This window comes from Sinocyclocheilus grahami, unplaced genomic scaffold (assembly GCF_001515645.1).
Source record: "Sinocyclocheilus grahami isolate Dianchi unplaced genomic scaffold, SAMN03320097.WGS_v1.1 scaffold55.1, whole genome shotgun sequence".
Classification (NCBI taxonomy): domain Eukaryota; kingdom Metazoa; phylum Chordata; class Actinopteri; order Cypriniformes; family Cyprinidae; genus Sinocyclocheilus; species Sinocyclocheilus grahami.
Genome location: NW_015505234.1, coordinates 1,212,846 through 1,224,821, shown reverse-complemented (window position 1 = coordinate 1,224,821; position 11,976 = coordinate 1,212,846). Strand labels below are relative to the sequence as shown.

The following is an 11,976-nucleotide window of genomic DNA, read 5'->3' as shown; positions in this document are numbered from 1 at the left end:
TCTGAGAAAATCTCCAGCACTTTGTATTGGCTTGATATTTTGTTTCTAATGCAATATATTTTAAGTGTCAAAAAACGTCAATTTAAAAACCATATTAAATTGGAATAATTATACTGATACAATATTATACTGGTATATTTTTGATGTTTTTTGATAGATTATTTTATAAGATTATTTTTTTCATTTACAGATAGATTTAATTTATAGCTGAATGTGAAATTGAAATGAGTCTAAATTACGATTCGATTATTTTTTTATTATATTATTAATAACAAAACTCTTTTTGCAAATGTACACTAAACAGTTCTCAGACCTAACTGGAAGTAGAAATGGTGCAATGATTAAATGTTGACTCAGTAACTGCTCTGACAGAAACACTGAAACAGGGTTTCTGCGGGATTTTTAAGCTCAAATTTAAGACTTTTTAAGACCTGCACAAATAAAATGAATACCATATGAATGGGGTAGGGCAATGTCTATAGTAACGTATTGAACTGTAAAATGACTGTGAAAAGCATGATTAACAGTTCAGATACATGTTTTCACAAAAACTAAATGTTTTATAAAATGACACACTTCACATTTCAGCCTTTAAACCATTTTTAATAAAATGGATAAGTCAAAAGTATTAATTATTATATTAATTTAAACAATTATTATCAATAAATTATTATATTAATTAAATAACATATAAATACATTTTACTGTTTAGATTTTTATAATGCATTATCTTCTTATCGATCCACCAGTTCACATTTACAGCTGTGTGTGTTTGCAGGGTAAAAACATGGGTCGATTTTCACATTGGTCTGAACAAAAACAACCCCAATACTGTGTTCCTGCAATACCGGAGGCTGCAGTTTCAGGCCCCCGCATTTCTACTAGGCCCCTTTTTTGTGACAGCACCATCTAGCCAATTCTATTCCAACAGAGAAGACCTGATTCAAACATCAAACAAACAGATGTAAAGACTAGATCCATGGAAACTATTCATTTTTCCAACTTACTTTTGATGTAAGAGCTGGCGTGAACTTGAGAGTGTGAGGCGATGTCAGCAATCTCCATTTAGCCTATTTAGGTTTTTACATTTTACATTTATTAATATACTAAATGTAAAATTTGTACCACAATTGTTTTACCGTTTACTGGACTTTAAGTGGGTCAGACATCAGACGTGAAATGCTGTGCTGCTGCTAATGAACAAGTCTCGCAAAGACACAAGTCTTTCTTTCTAAGAAAACAGAATTTAAAGCACACTGAAGACTGGAGTAATGGCTGCTGAAAATTCATCTTTACCATCACAGGAATACATTACATTTGAAAATATAATGAAATAGAAAACAGTTATTTTAAATTGTAATAATATTTAACAATATTACTTTTTTATGTATTTGTGATTAAATAAATGGAGCTTTTTTTATGGGAAGTAGTCATATTTTTTTTTTCTTCATATGATTAAGATACTGATCAAACAACCAGCTTAAAGCTGAAATGATCTCCACATCAATGGAGACAGACTGTTATGCCATTCAAGATGACAAAAATTATCCTGACACAGTCCTAAGCAGGCCAACGAATAACTGGTGTTCAATGAGACATATAGCATGCATACAACACCTGTTTTGCAGGCTAGATCTGTTCTGTACACAATCAATCATCAAAAAGTCACAACAATCGTTATGTGCATTAAAGTCTTACTGCTCCGTGAGCTCTTCTCCATGAATGTATCGCAGGCTCTTGAGGAAGGACAGAGAGCCCAGAGTGTGCGAGTGTCTGATCTTTACATATCCAGTCACTGTCTGGATCAGGCCCATGAAACTCTCCAGCTCTGATGCAATGTTAGCTGGGGAAACACAGAGAGAGAGAGAGAGAGAGAGAGAGAGAGAGAGAGGGGGACAGTGTGAGAGGAGAGACAGACAGACAGAGAGAAAGAGTTATGACACTGGAGCAACACAAACCAAATCCCACAGGACACAGTGTCTGCACTATAACTCATCACTTCATCAGTGTGAGAGATACATGGGCGGCAGCAACTGTCCCATATCAAACCACTAATAGCTTTAGCGGCTCGTACTCAAAAAATACATGAGCCCCAGGAAAATACATCAGTTAAGCAACACAATAATAAGGGTCCCCCAATGTCTGACCAAAAGTTTTCAAGACCCAAATTTCCCCAAAGTGATTTTAATTTATCTATCACATGCCAGTCATTGGAAAAATAGATTTAAACAAGCATATGTTTATTGCACATTTTTTAAATAATTAACTGGATTTTATATTGTCATTGTATTAAACCAAAACTTAAAACTAAAACAAATTTTTTCTGTAAAATATTTATCTAGCATTTTTTTTTTTTACTAAGTACTAATGTAGTAAGTACTTTCAAAAACTTAAGAAATACTAATATTTTAAGTTAACATGTAAACTTTGGAACCAATAAAAATAGTTTTTACTAAATCTTTTTCTTTTCTCTCAATTTTAGTTTTTCAAAACTCAAAGAGTATTTACCAATTACAAAATTTAACGTGGTCCAGGAAATGTTGAGTGAAAACAAAATTAAGTTTTATAATTAAAAAATATATATCTAGCAAATTTAATATTTTAGAGCAGACCACAGCAAAAAAAAATCCTATTAAAGAACTGACTAAACATTTGAATATTTTACTAATTTTCCTTTCATTCCCAGGTTGTAAATTACAATTTTAATATTCTCTGACAGGTTTTCCATGACCTTGGGAACTCTGAATAATATATTTGTATAAAAATAGGGAGAGGCACAAATATTGATGCAATGGCTCAAGCTTGGATCTGTCATTTGTCTAGAAATAAGAAAGTCCTTATCACTGGCGGTTGTGGGAGAGGAGGGTGAGAGCGAGGGTACTTACTGCCCCGCCGGATGTTGATGTGCAGGTTGCCTTTGATGACCGTGCAGCCCTGCAGGGACTGAGCAGCATCCACCGAGTCAATTGTTTTAGATTCGCAGACCTTATCGCACAGTCCGTCACATGCACTACAAAACATACTGCAGGTGGGAGAGAGGGGGAGAAGAAGGGAGAGTGAGTGTCAAGGACAGATCACAGCCACACACACAGATTCCAAACAGGCAAAGCCCGTGAACCGTGACAGGATTAGTGTGTCTCACCAAAACAAAGTATATTTAAGGCCTGTTTTTGACAAACACAAGGTCACTGCTTTATGAGGTCTAAAGCAATGAATGCAGCATAAATAACAGCTTTAGAACAATTAAGATGTTCATATGGTGTATAAGAGGATTGTAGAGCCACCATAACCTACAGAGAACAGGCAGGGCTGTTGTTTAGGACCAATTCTGTGGTAACATTTTCCATTTTAGCTTTATGGATTTATAAATGAAAGTTCAAGATGAACATGTTCATCTAATCTCGCAAATCATGTTGCTAATGTGATGATAATGTGTGGTTAGATGTCATTATCGCAAAATAAACCCCGACGGCAGTTACACAAACTAATTTCAACCAGTCAGAATGAAGTATTCCGAATGGCCATGTTTTGTTATTTTGAATCGTTCAAATGACTCTCTAAATAAGTTGGAGTGTTTACTGAATTAACTATCTGATTCACTTACTGAACCACAAGCCACTTCTGACTCGAAATGAACCAACTTGTTCTTTATTTTATGACATGTATTTAAAAATAAAAATTTGCTAAACTTTTTGGTAATGCATTTATTTTCACAATAACTTCTGTATTACAAAATGAAAAATAAAGTTTTATTTAGTATATAAGTATATATAATTTTTAGGGCTGGGTAAAAAATATCGATATCTCGATTTTAATCGGTTCTCATTTTTACGAAGCGATATCGATTCTTAAATCCCAAGAACTGATTAGTCTAGCCTGTTTTCAGTTACTGGACGGAACAGTGAAGAGCACTCCCCATCTAATATATCGCAATAAGCATTGTGCTTTGGTACTTTGAATATGAAACAAAGTCTGTCCATTGTATTGCAGTATTTAAACAATAAATGCCGTTTTGGCACTGTTTAATGTGGAGTGACAGATCGCTGTAGCGCCTCAGTTCAACAGACGTGGCAGCGCGAGGCGCACGTGAACTGATCATCTCCTCCACATTAATAACAGTTTCAGCACAAAATAAACATGACTAAACATCCGAAGGTAAGCTAAAAGAAAGAGTACAACTTTACAATCCGTATCCTGTCTCATGTAATCGCTCAAACAGTGTTTCAGCCGCGCAAAGACGTCAATATAACGGCTTGTAAACAATGTCACATAACGTCACATTTACCTAAGAAAAACATATTCGGTGACCATAAACTCATTAGTCAGATAGAAAAGTAAACTGTAGAGAGGGGCATTCTGCTAAATATATGCACCATATAACATATTCATTATAAGTTTTACTGTTCTTCAACGTTTAATTTGTTTAAATAAATCGGTCAAGTTTTTATGACAGCCACCATTTAAATGTTTATATTTCAGAAAAATGATTCAGAACAAATATTATTATGTAATTGTAACTTTATTATTATAAAAATTTCCTTAAGTGTAATTTAAGCAGTTGTATAGCCTAAAAATCTTAACATTTAAAATTTTAACCTTCAGTATTATAGTAATGTAGTACCATCTGACTCTCATGTTTATTTTACAGCATTAGTTGAGAGATTTTTTTTCCTTGAGAAAATTTGGCATGTACTGTACCTGATATATATCCCAAATAATCAAATAAATTAAATATTCGATTCGATTTAAATATAAATTAAATCGAATCGGTAATTGAATCAAATCGCAAGCTTGTGAATGAGAATTGAATTGAATCGTGAAATTTGTGTCAAAACCCAGCCCTAATTATTTTGTATGCGTAAACGATACCTTATTTTAGTGTTATATTTTTTATAATTTATTATAAATATTTAGTAATATTTTGAATTGAATTTTTTATTTTTAAATTTCATTTTTTACATTTTTAGTAATTTTATTATGTGCTTTTGTCAATTTCATTAGTTTTTTTATATTTCTGTCTAGTATTAATTTAAGCTAAATATTTAAGTTTTACTTTTAGTAATTTTAATACTTAAACTTATTTTATTTCAGTTAAAAGCCAAATTCAAAATAAGCATTTCTAATTTTCGTTTATGGTTAAGTTTAAATCTTTCATCTAAAGCCTCGTACACACCGGGCCGATTATCGTCGATGCGTCTTTTGTGTTCATACCCAAACGATTTTCATTTCTAATTTTCGTTTATGGTTAAGTTTAAATCTTTCATCTAAAGCCTCGTACACACCGGGCCGATTATCGTTGATGCGTCTTTTGTGTTCATACCCAAACGATTTTCACAGGCGATGAGCTGAGTGAACATGCAAATTCACTCCCTGACATTAGATGGCACTTAACAGAAATACCCCGGTACACATCGAATCCTATTTGATCTGCAATTCCTCTCCAGAACTCCCTCTTATCGAGATTTTTGTAGTCGCTTTCGTGTTTGTCATAAAGCCCTTTGTGTTCAGACACCAATGAGACCAGCAGCTCTACATTCATCTTGCCTCTATGCATCTTCTTGGTATACTTACTTCCTCTTTGACATTAGGTATCAATGTGTACTCGGCAAGACCGTTTTGTGCTTGAGCGCCACCAAGTCGTGTTTTACTGTAACTTCAGCAGCTCTAGGTATGTGAACAAAAGCGCCAATCTCATTGGTCGGCCAGTTTTTAACGTGGCGAGTCAAATCCAAAAAATGAGCCAGAGGCATTTTTTTTTTTTTAAAAAGACACTTTTACGCCTCGCGTTTTGCGCGTCAGTGTGCACACTCACATTGGCGCCCTTTGTTTAGTCACGAGGCGTTAAACGTCGGCGATAATCGCGTGCCATATTCGTCCCGGTGTGAACAAGCCTTAACATTTAAATATAATTTCAGCTTTATTTCAGTTAAGGAGTTTTAGTTAGCAATAACGATACTGCAAAATCATAAATAAACACTCTTGACACTGGTGTTTAATGAGGCACTCCTACATCCAGCTCAGGAGGCATACCTCTGAGTGTCATTTCGGGTGAATCCGGGAGGGCAGTCCGGCATACACTCTCCATTGTGGATGACAAAGTCGACCTCACTGGGTAGGTGAACACGGGCACACATGTCCATGGTGATGCAACGCCAACCTTCAAACTTGTACGTGCCCGGCGGGCAGGCCTCAACGCAGCGGTCCTCGTGAAAGTAATGCTGGCAGGCGGCACATGCCTTATCATTGTTTGGTTCAGTGCAGCTGCCCAGACACTGGGGGTGACAGCACTTGGGGTGAGCCTTATTCGTGCATGCCCTTTTCTCACACTTCTTTGGACACACTGGAAAAGATAAACATAAATATAGAAAAAAATGTCAGTTGCTGCTTCAAAAGAAGAGTGAGTTTTAACATACAAGGCAACATTGTAAATCAGCATGTTTTTTTCCTGAGGCTTAAAGACACAATATGTAATTTGTCGCCGCTAGAGGGCGCGTATTCAAAACAAACAAAGAAACAAAGGCGTAGTTTGATGACGCCATGACTGAGTGTGGAATCATGGGAGTTTTCGTCTTCATCCCCCACAGCCGAAGCAATCCGACGGGACTCAGGCAGAAATCATGTTCACGGATGAGTTATTAACGTAGTAGAATGAAGCAGGGTGAGGCTGAAAGCCGTCGAAGCGAAATGAGGCCGCTGAACGATCACGACACACGGCTGAAAAGCAGCGACCGCTTCCGCTCCTTCCGGTCGTGCGTATGTGGGGGAAAAAGCAGCGCTGTTTTATCATACTAGATACGTTTGAAAGCTCTGTTATAATGCTACTCTGTGCGGTCGTCACCTGTCTAATAAAATGCATTACATATTAAAGCCTCTTTGGTGTTTCCATATTTTCTACAAAACAAAACCGGAAATCGAGGGGTTATGACATCATTGGCAGGAGACACAATGACACTATGGACACGGTCCGTGTCACTAGTTAAAATTGCTTATTTCTCTGTATTTAAACATTCTTCAAAACATTTGGGATAATGTAAGTACACAAGTCAGCAAAATATATAACACTGTTCTAGTGGTTTTTGGATATTTTAATTAAAAATTTTACATATTGTGGCTTTTAAAACAGTTGCATTTGAATACTATTATAAGACTGGTTTATTTATTAAGCAATCGGCTAAGTATGAGGAATCAGAGACCATTCATGCTCCTGTGTGTCCCTGTGTGTGTTCTGGGGTAAGATGGTAGCTAATTTTAGGATCAGTTGACTGTAAAATAAAAATGTCTGAGGACGGCTATGAAGAGGGGCACAGAGGAGGAAGAAACCCTGTGTGAAGTCAGGATGCAGGTGTTTGCACAGGGCCTGGAGCTGCTGTGTGCCAGCCTTGTTAGTAAATTGCAGCTCTGGACTCACTACAGCTAAATATTATTATTGTTAGAGACTGTTGAGGGAATTTAGAGTGTAGGGAAGAGGGGGAGAGGAAGAGTAGAGCGAGAAACAAAGCCAAAAAGTCTAGCTAGCAGATGGACCGCAGTTTGGACTATTAGCTTGGGAAGCATCTAGTCAGGCCGGGCCCAACGAGAAGCCACGGTCAATCTGTGGTGGGCTTTAACTGAGCTGGAATGTGTCATGATGAGAAACACCAGCTAACAGTTACACAACAGTCCTCAGATTTGATTGGCTGTGCAGTGTGCCAAGAGTGCTGATATACAGTCCAACAGGATTTTTCACTGTTTGTATCTCTCTTGTTGTCTGTGTTTGTATATTTCAGACAGACTGTCAGTCGGTGCAATGGTGCAATTTTTAAGTGACTCTTTCTGTATGATAACATTGTCACATCAGTAGGTGGCGACAAGTGTCTTTTTAGCGAATCATCAAATTATTCACTCAACTGATTTATTCAGGACCTAAAAAAGTGTCTGTCTTAATGAGTGAGTCTTTGAATCATTCACTGAACTGAAACGCACTGATTCATTCAGGAACAAAACAAGTGGCTGTCTTAATGAGTGAATCAATGAATCATTCACAGAACCAAAACAAACAAGTTGTATCTTTATAAGCGTCATCAAATCATTAATTGAACTGAATAATTCAAACACACTGATTCAAGTATTCATGAGTGAGTTAGTGAATCCCTCACTCGGACAATTCTTTTAAAACACTGATTCATTTAGGAATGAAACACCACTTCTGTGTGATGCTTGGAGATGCAATGGTTGATTCTTTAACTTTGTTTTGAACTATTTTGGTGGAGCAAAATTAGACAAAGGATCTGGCAATATTGTGTCTAAAATGTAAATGTATTTGTTACTAACAGCATAATAATTATTTCCACTGTACTAACATATGAAACAAACAGCAATGCATAATGCCTGGGAAAGAGTGCAGATTGATTGATATTCAGAGGTATAGCACATGGCATAAACAATTTTTTTTTTACTGAAATCCTTGTAATTGTTTTGTCTACATCTAGTCTTAACATGTTCATTGTCCTTTCAAACAATGCCTTTGAACTGTAGTTTCATACAAACAAAAGGGTCTTGACAAACAAATCAGTTCCATTGTGGAAAGGTTACTGACATCATGATGTAACCCCAAATGTTCCATTATATGCCTATTTCCATGAGAGACCAGCTTCTGTTAAAAGCGTGAGAAAGTCACTTTTATGCAGTGCAAAAAAGCATGAAAAAATAGGAGCGTGTTTCAAATTAAGCTTTCAATAACAAGCCAAATAATCACTTCTTTATTAGGCATTAGGCCTACATGCAGGCAGGATGCAAAGAAACTGCCATCAAAATTTTTCTGAAGACAATCAGTCTTTTCAGAGATAAACCCATATAATATTTTAGGGGGAAAAAAAATACTCCTCGATATGCACAAATCACTTGAATGGCCTATTTCAATGTCAGAAAAGCGAATTTCGTCAAAAGGTGACGAGAATCATTCATGTTTGCAGTACAAACAAAACGTTTTTTTTAACTTTAATAATTAATTAAGGGTTTGTTCAAACCGCTAGCCTAAATCTAAAGAAATAGACATAGTGATGCTTGCCTCATGAAATAGGAACTCTGGTCCAGGAATCTGACAGCAGGTCTATAGGAAAAGCATATGTGCAGATACTGTTGAAAGTTCTGCCTGGGTGGGTTGCCGCCCGAGGTGGGACTCCAAGCGCTAACTAGGCAGCCAGCGCCATCAGCTCAACATGAGGAGGCAACTAAGCCACATGGCATGGCACTCCTGGTCGCCTAGCAACAGAATCCTGGCAGTCCACCTAGCAGGCTCAGTGGGCACAGCCAAAGAAACGTCTACATGGGATTTTTTCCTTTTTTATCTATGAGCTCACAACATACAGTACAACATTACAGGGGAAACATAACCGGTTTGTTTATTTGTGAAATGAATACGGCACATTTAGTTGATATGAGTAGGATTTCAGTAGACGGACTGATGGAGGGGATACATATCCCCTCAATCATCAACGTCCCAGCCCTGACGGATGGCCTGTGCCCAGGCTCATGACAAGAGCGGGTGGTCCAGAGGGTAGTCACAATGATAGCAGAGTCTGATGAGGTGCACCTGATGCGTCCCATCCACGCCGCTATAAATCCAGCATTGCATTGTCTCCTCGAGGTACAGCCAATGTTCCCTCTAAGCTGCGCACGTGTGTGGCCGCACACTTGTTATATGCTGCGCACAGGACACACGCAAAAATGAGTTGGGAAAGCCATTTGGTTGAATTCTAGTAAATGCTAAATAATTGGAATGCTCGGGCAAACCGCTATTAAATTGGTGTTGCTATAGAGTTAGAACCGGTGAATGCGGTTTATAGGTTTCATAGAAAGAGAATGATGTGCGCCAAATCAGTCGCTGTAGAAATTGAGTACTTTAATGGTTGCGGATGAAATAGCTTGACACATGCCAACGCAAACGTAATGACATGTGAAATAAAATGTCATCATGCTTTAGTGGCTTGATTAAGTGGTGGAAATAGCAGATGATGGGCACAGAACAGTAACAAAATTCCAAGACATTTACAGTCACACACAGGTGTAGTAGTGCGCAAACTCTACTACATGGGGATGTTTTAGATAACTGTAAAAGAATTCACATTCACGTTTTTTGAAAATATTTATTGAAAATATTTTTTGTATTATATTTTTAGATAATATAAAATGATATTATATTATATTTTATATATTATAAGCCTAATAAATAATTTACATCAAACAGGGAATTCCTGAGCAATAACAGATTCATTTTTTCAACAACAAAAAAAGCTATATTATATTATAGCTATATTATATTATATTATTATAAAGCATTGAGCTGTTCTGCGTGAGATTTTTTTTTTTTTATTATTTGTAATAGAATTTCTTGGTAAGTAACACAGCACTAAAAATTTTTTCTCATGTAACCTAAAATGTGCATCGTTTAGTTACAACTAGGATCAAATCAAATATAAATAGCACATTAAAGTTAAAAGTTACACACTTTTTGTGTGTGCGCTGTACAGGTCTGGTATAATTCATGTTTTTTGCTCAGGTGGCCGAAATGTCCGCCCAATAGAGAAAAGTTTTGCTCAGCAAGAAAAAAAGTTTGAGGGAACATTGGGTATAGCTATTATAGCGCAAAACAACCAATAAAGGTACCACAGTAGCAAAATTTTGGCTAAATTTACTGGACCAAAAAAGGTCTACTGTCTATTGTCGATAATGTAGCGATGCATGAAGCTCATACTTTCAAACCAAGCAGTTTTTGCAGGTTGGTCAACACTGCAAATTTGCATTATCAATTTGAACCCGTTTCAAAACTTGTTCTCACTTGTGCCAAACTCCCAGTTGCATGGATTCCTATTCAAATGACTGGATTTTGCTGGAAAAAATTCTCTGAACAATGGTAAATTGTTGGAGCAGTCATGGCCTAATGGTTAGAGAGTCAGACTTATAACCCAAAGGTCGCGGGTTCAAGTCTCGGTACCGGCAGGGATTGTAGGTGGGGGGAGTGAATGTACAGCGCTCTCTTCCACCCGCAATACCCTTGAGAAAGGCACTGCAGCAAAAATGGCTGCCCACTGTATGTGTTCACGTTGTGTGTGTGTTCACTACTCACTGCTGTGTGCAGTTGGGTGGGTTAAAACTCTTATAAAAGATAAGAGTCAACCACGCCTACCTAAAACGACTCGTTCTAACACGCCCCCACATGTCTACGTCAATACGTGGGAAGATTTGCATAACGCCGCCCAAATGTTCATGCAAAGAAAGAAGGTGTAACTTTAATTCTCGCTGTAGTATTGTTGTTGCCACCGCCGCCATGTCGTGGCGACGCTGTGCTTCGTTGTGAAACCGAAACTACTTTGTTTGGCCTTCCAAAAGAGGACGATATCGCTCCGTCATGCCTAGAGTTGATACGTGCTGGTCACTGAGGAAATACATCAACTTCGCACTGTGGATCGCCGGACCGGCTTTCACCATGGACGAAGCGGAGTCCAGCCCGGGGGCGTCACATGCCGCAAGCCAGTCGGCCGCGCCGTTCTCTAAGCCCGCCAGCTGCCACTCCCTCTAGGCCTCCGCTCACTCAAGCCCACCGTGTGTGATGCAGTGTGTTTCGTTGTGAAAGCGAAACTACTTTGTTTGGTCTTCCAAAAGAGGACACGACTAGAAATCAGTGGTTAAGTTGTATTTACAACACTGTTCCAGAACAGTTCAACCCAAATATTCAGATGTGTGCACCGCATTTTTTGGAGGACTGTTTACTGATCCTGGTAGAGTAGACTACTATGCCGGTTGTTCTGACTCACAGTCTGTAAGCACGTTTTTTATATTTAAAGAATTTGCCACTGACTATTCAAACGCGAGTTTTGAGCAGTGTAGAGAAGCGTTTGTAGTTTGTCATTTCTCCGATCACAAATGCAGACATGGTTTTATGTTTACGCGGCGCAATGCAACGCAACGTGTAAAAAGACAGTATAAGTCATTATAATC

At 37.6% G+C, this 11,976-nt stretch overlaps 1 protein-coding gene across 1 annotated transcript in view; it reads right to left on the bottom strand.

Annotated features, from left to right (window-relative positions):
• Nucleotides 1-1,694: 1,694 nt before the first annotated feature.
• Nucleotides 1,695-11,976, bottom strand: part of LOC107583856 (insulin-like growth factor 1 receptor) — a 92,339-nt gene continuing 82,057 nt past the window's right edge. The window contains exons 4-6 of the mRNA XM_016270210.1: nt 6,031-6,340; nt 2,886-3,022; nt 1,695-1,843 (exon numbers count right to left, since the gene is read on the bottom strand). Of these exons, the coding sequence (XP_016125696.1) occupies nt 1,695-1,843; nt 2,886-3,022; nt 6,031-6,340 (596 nt within the window). The remainder of the gene's footprint in view (nt 1,844-2,885; nt 3,023-6,030; nt 6,341-11,976) is intronic.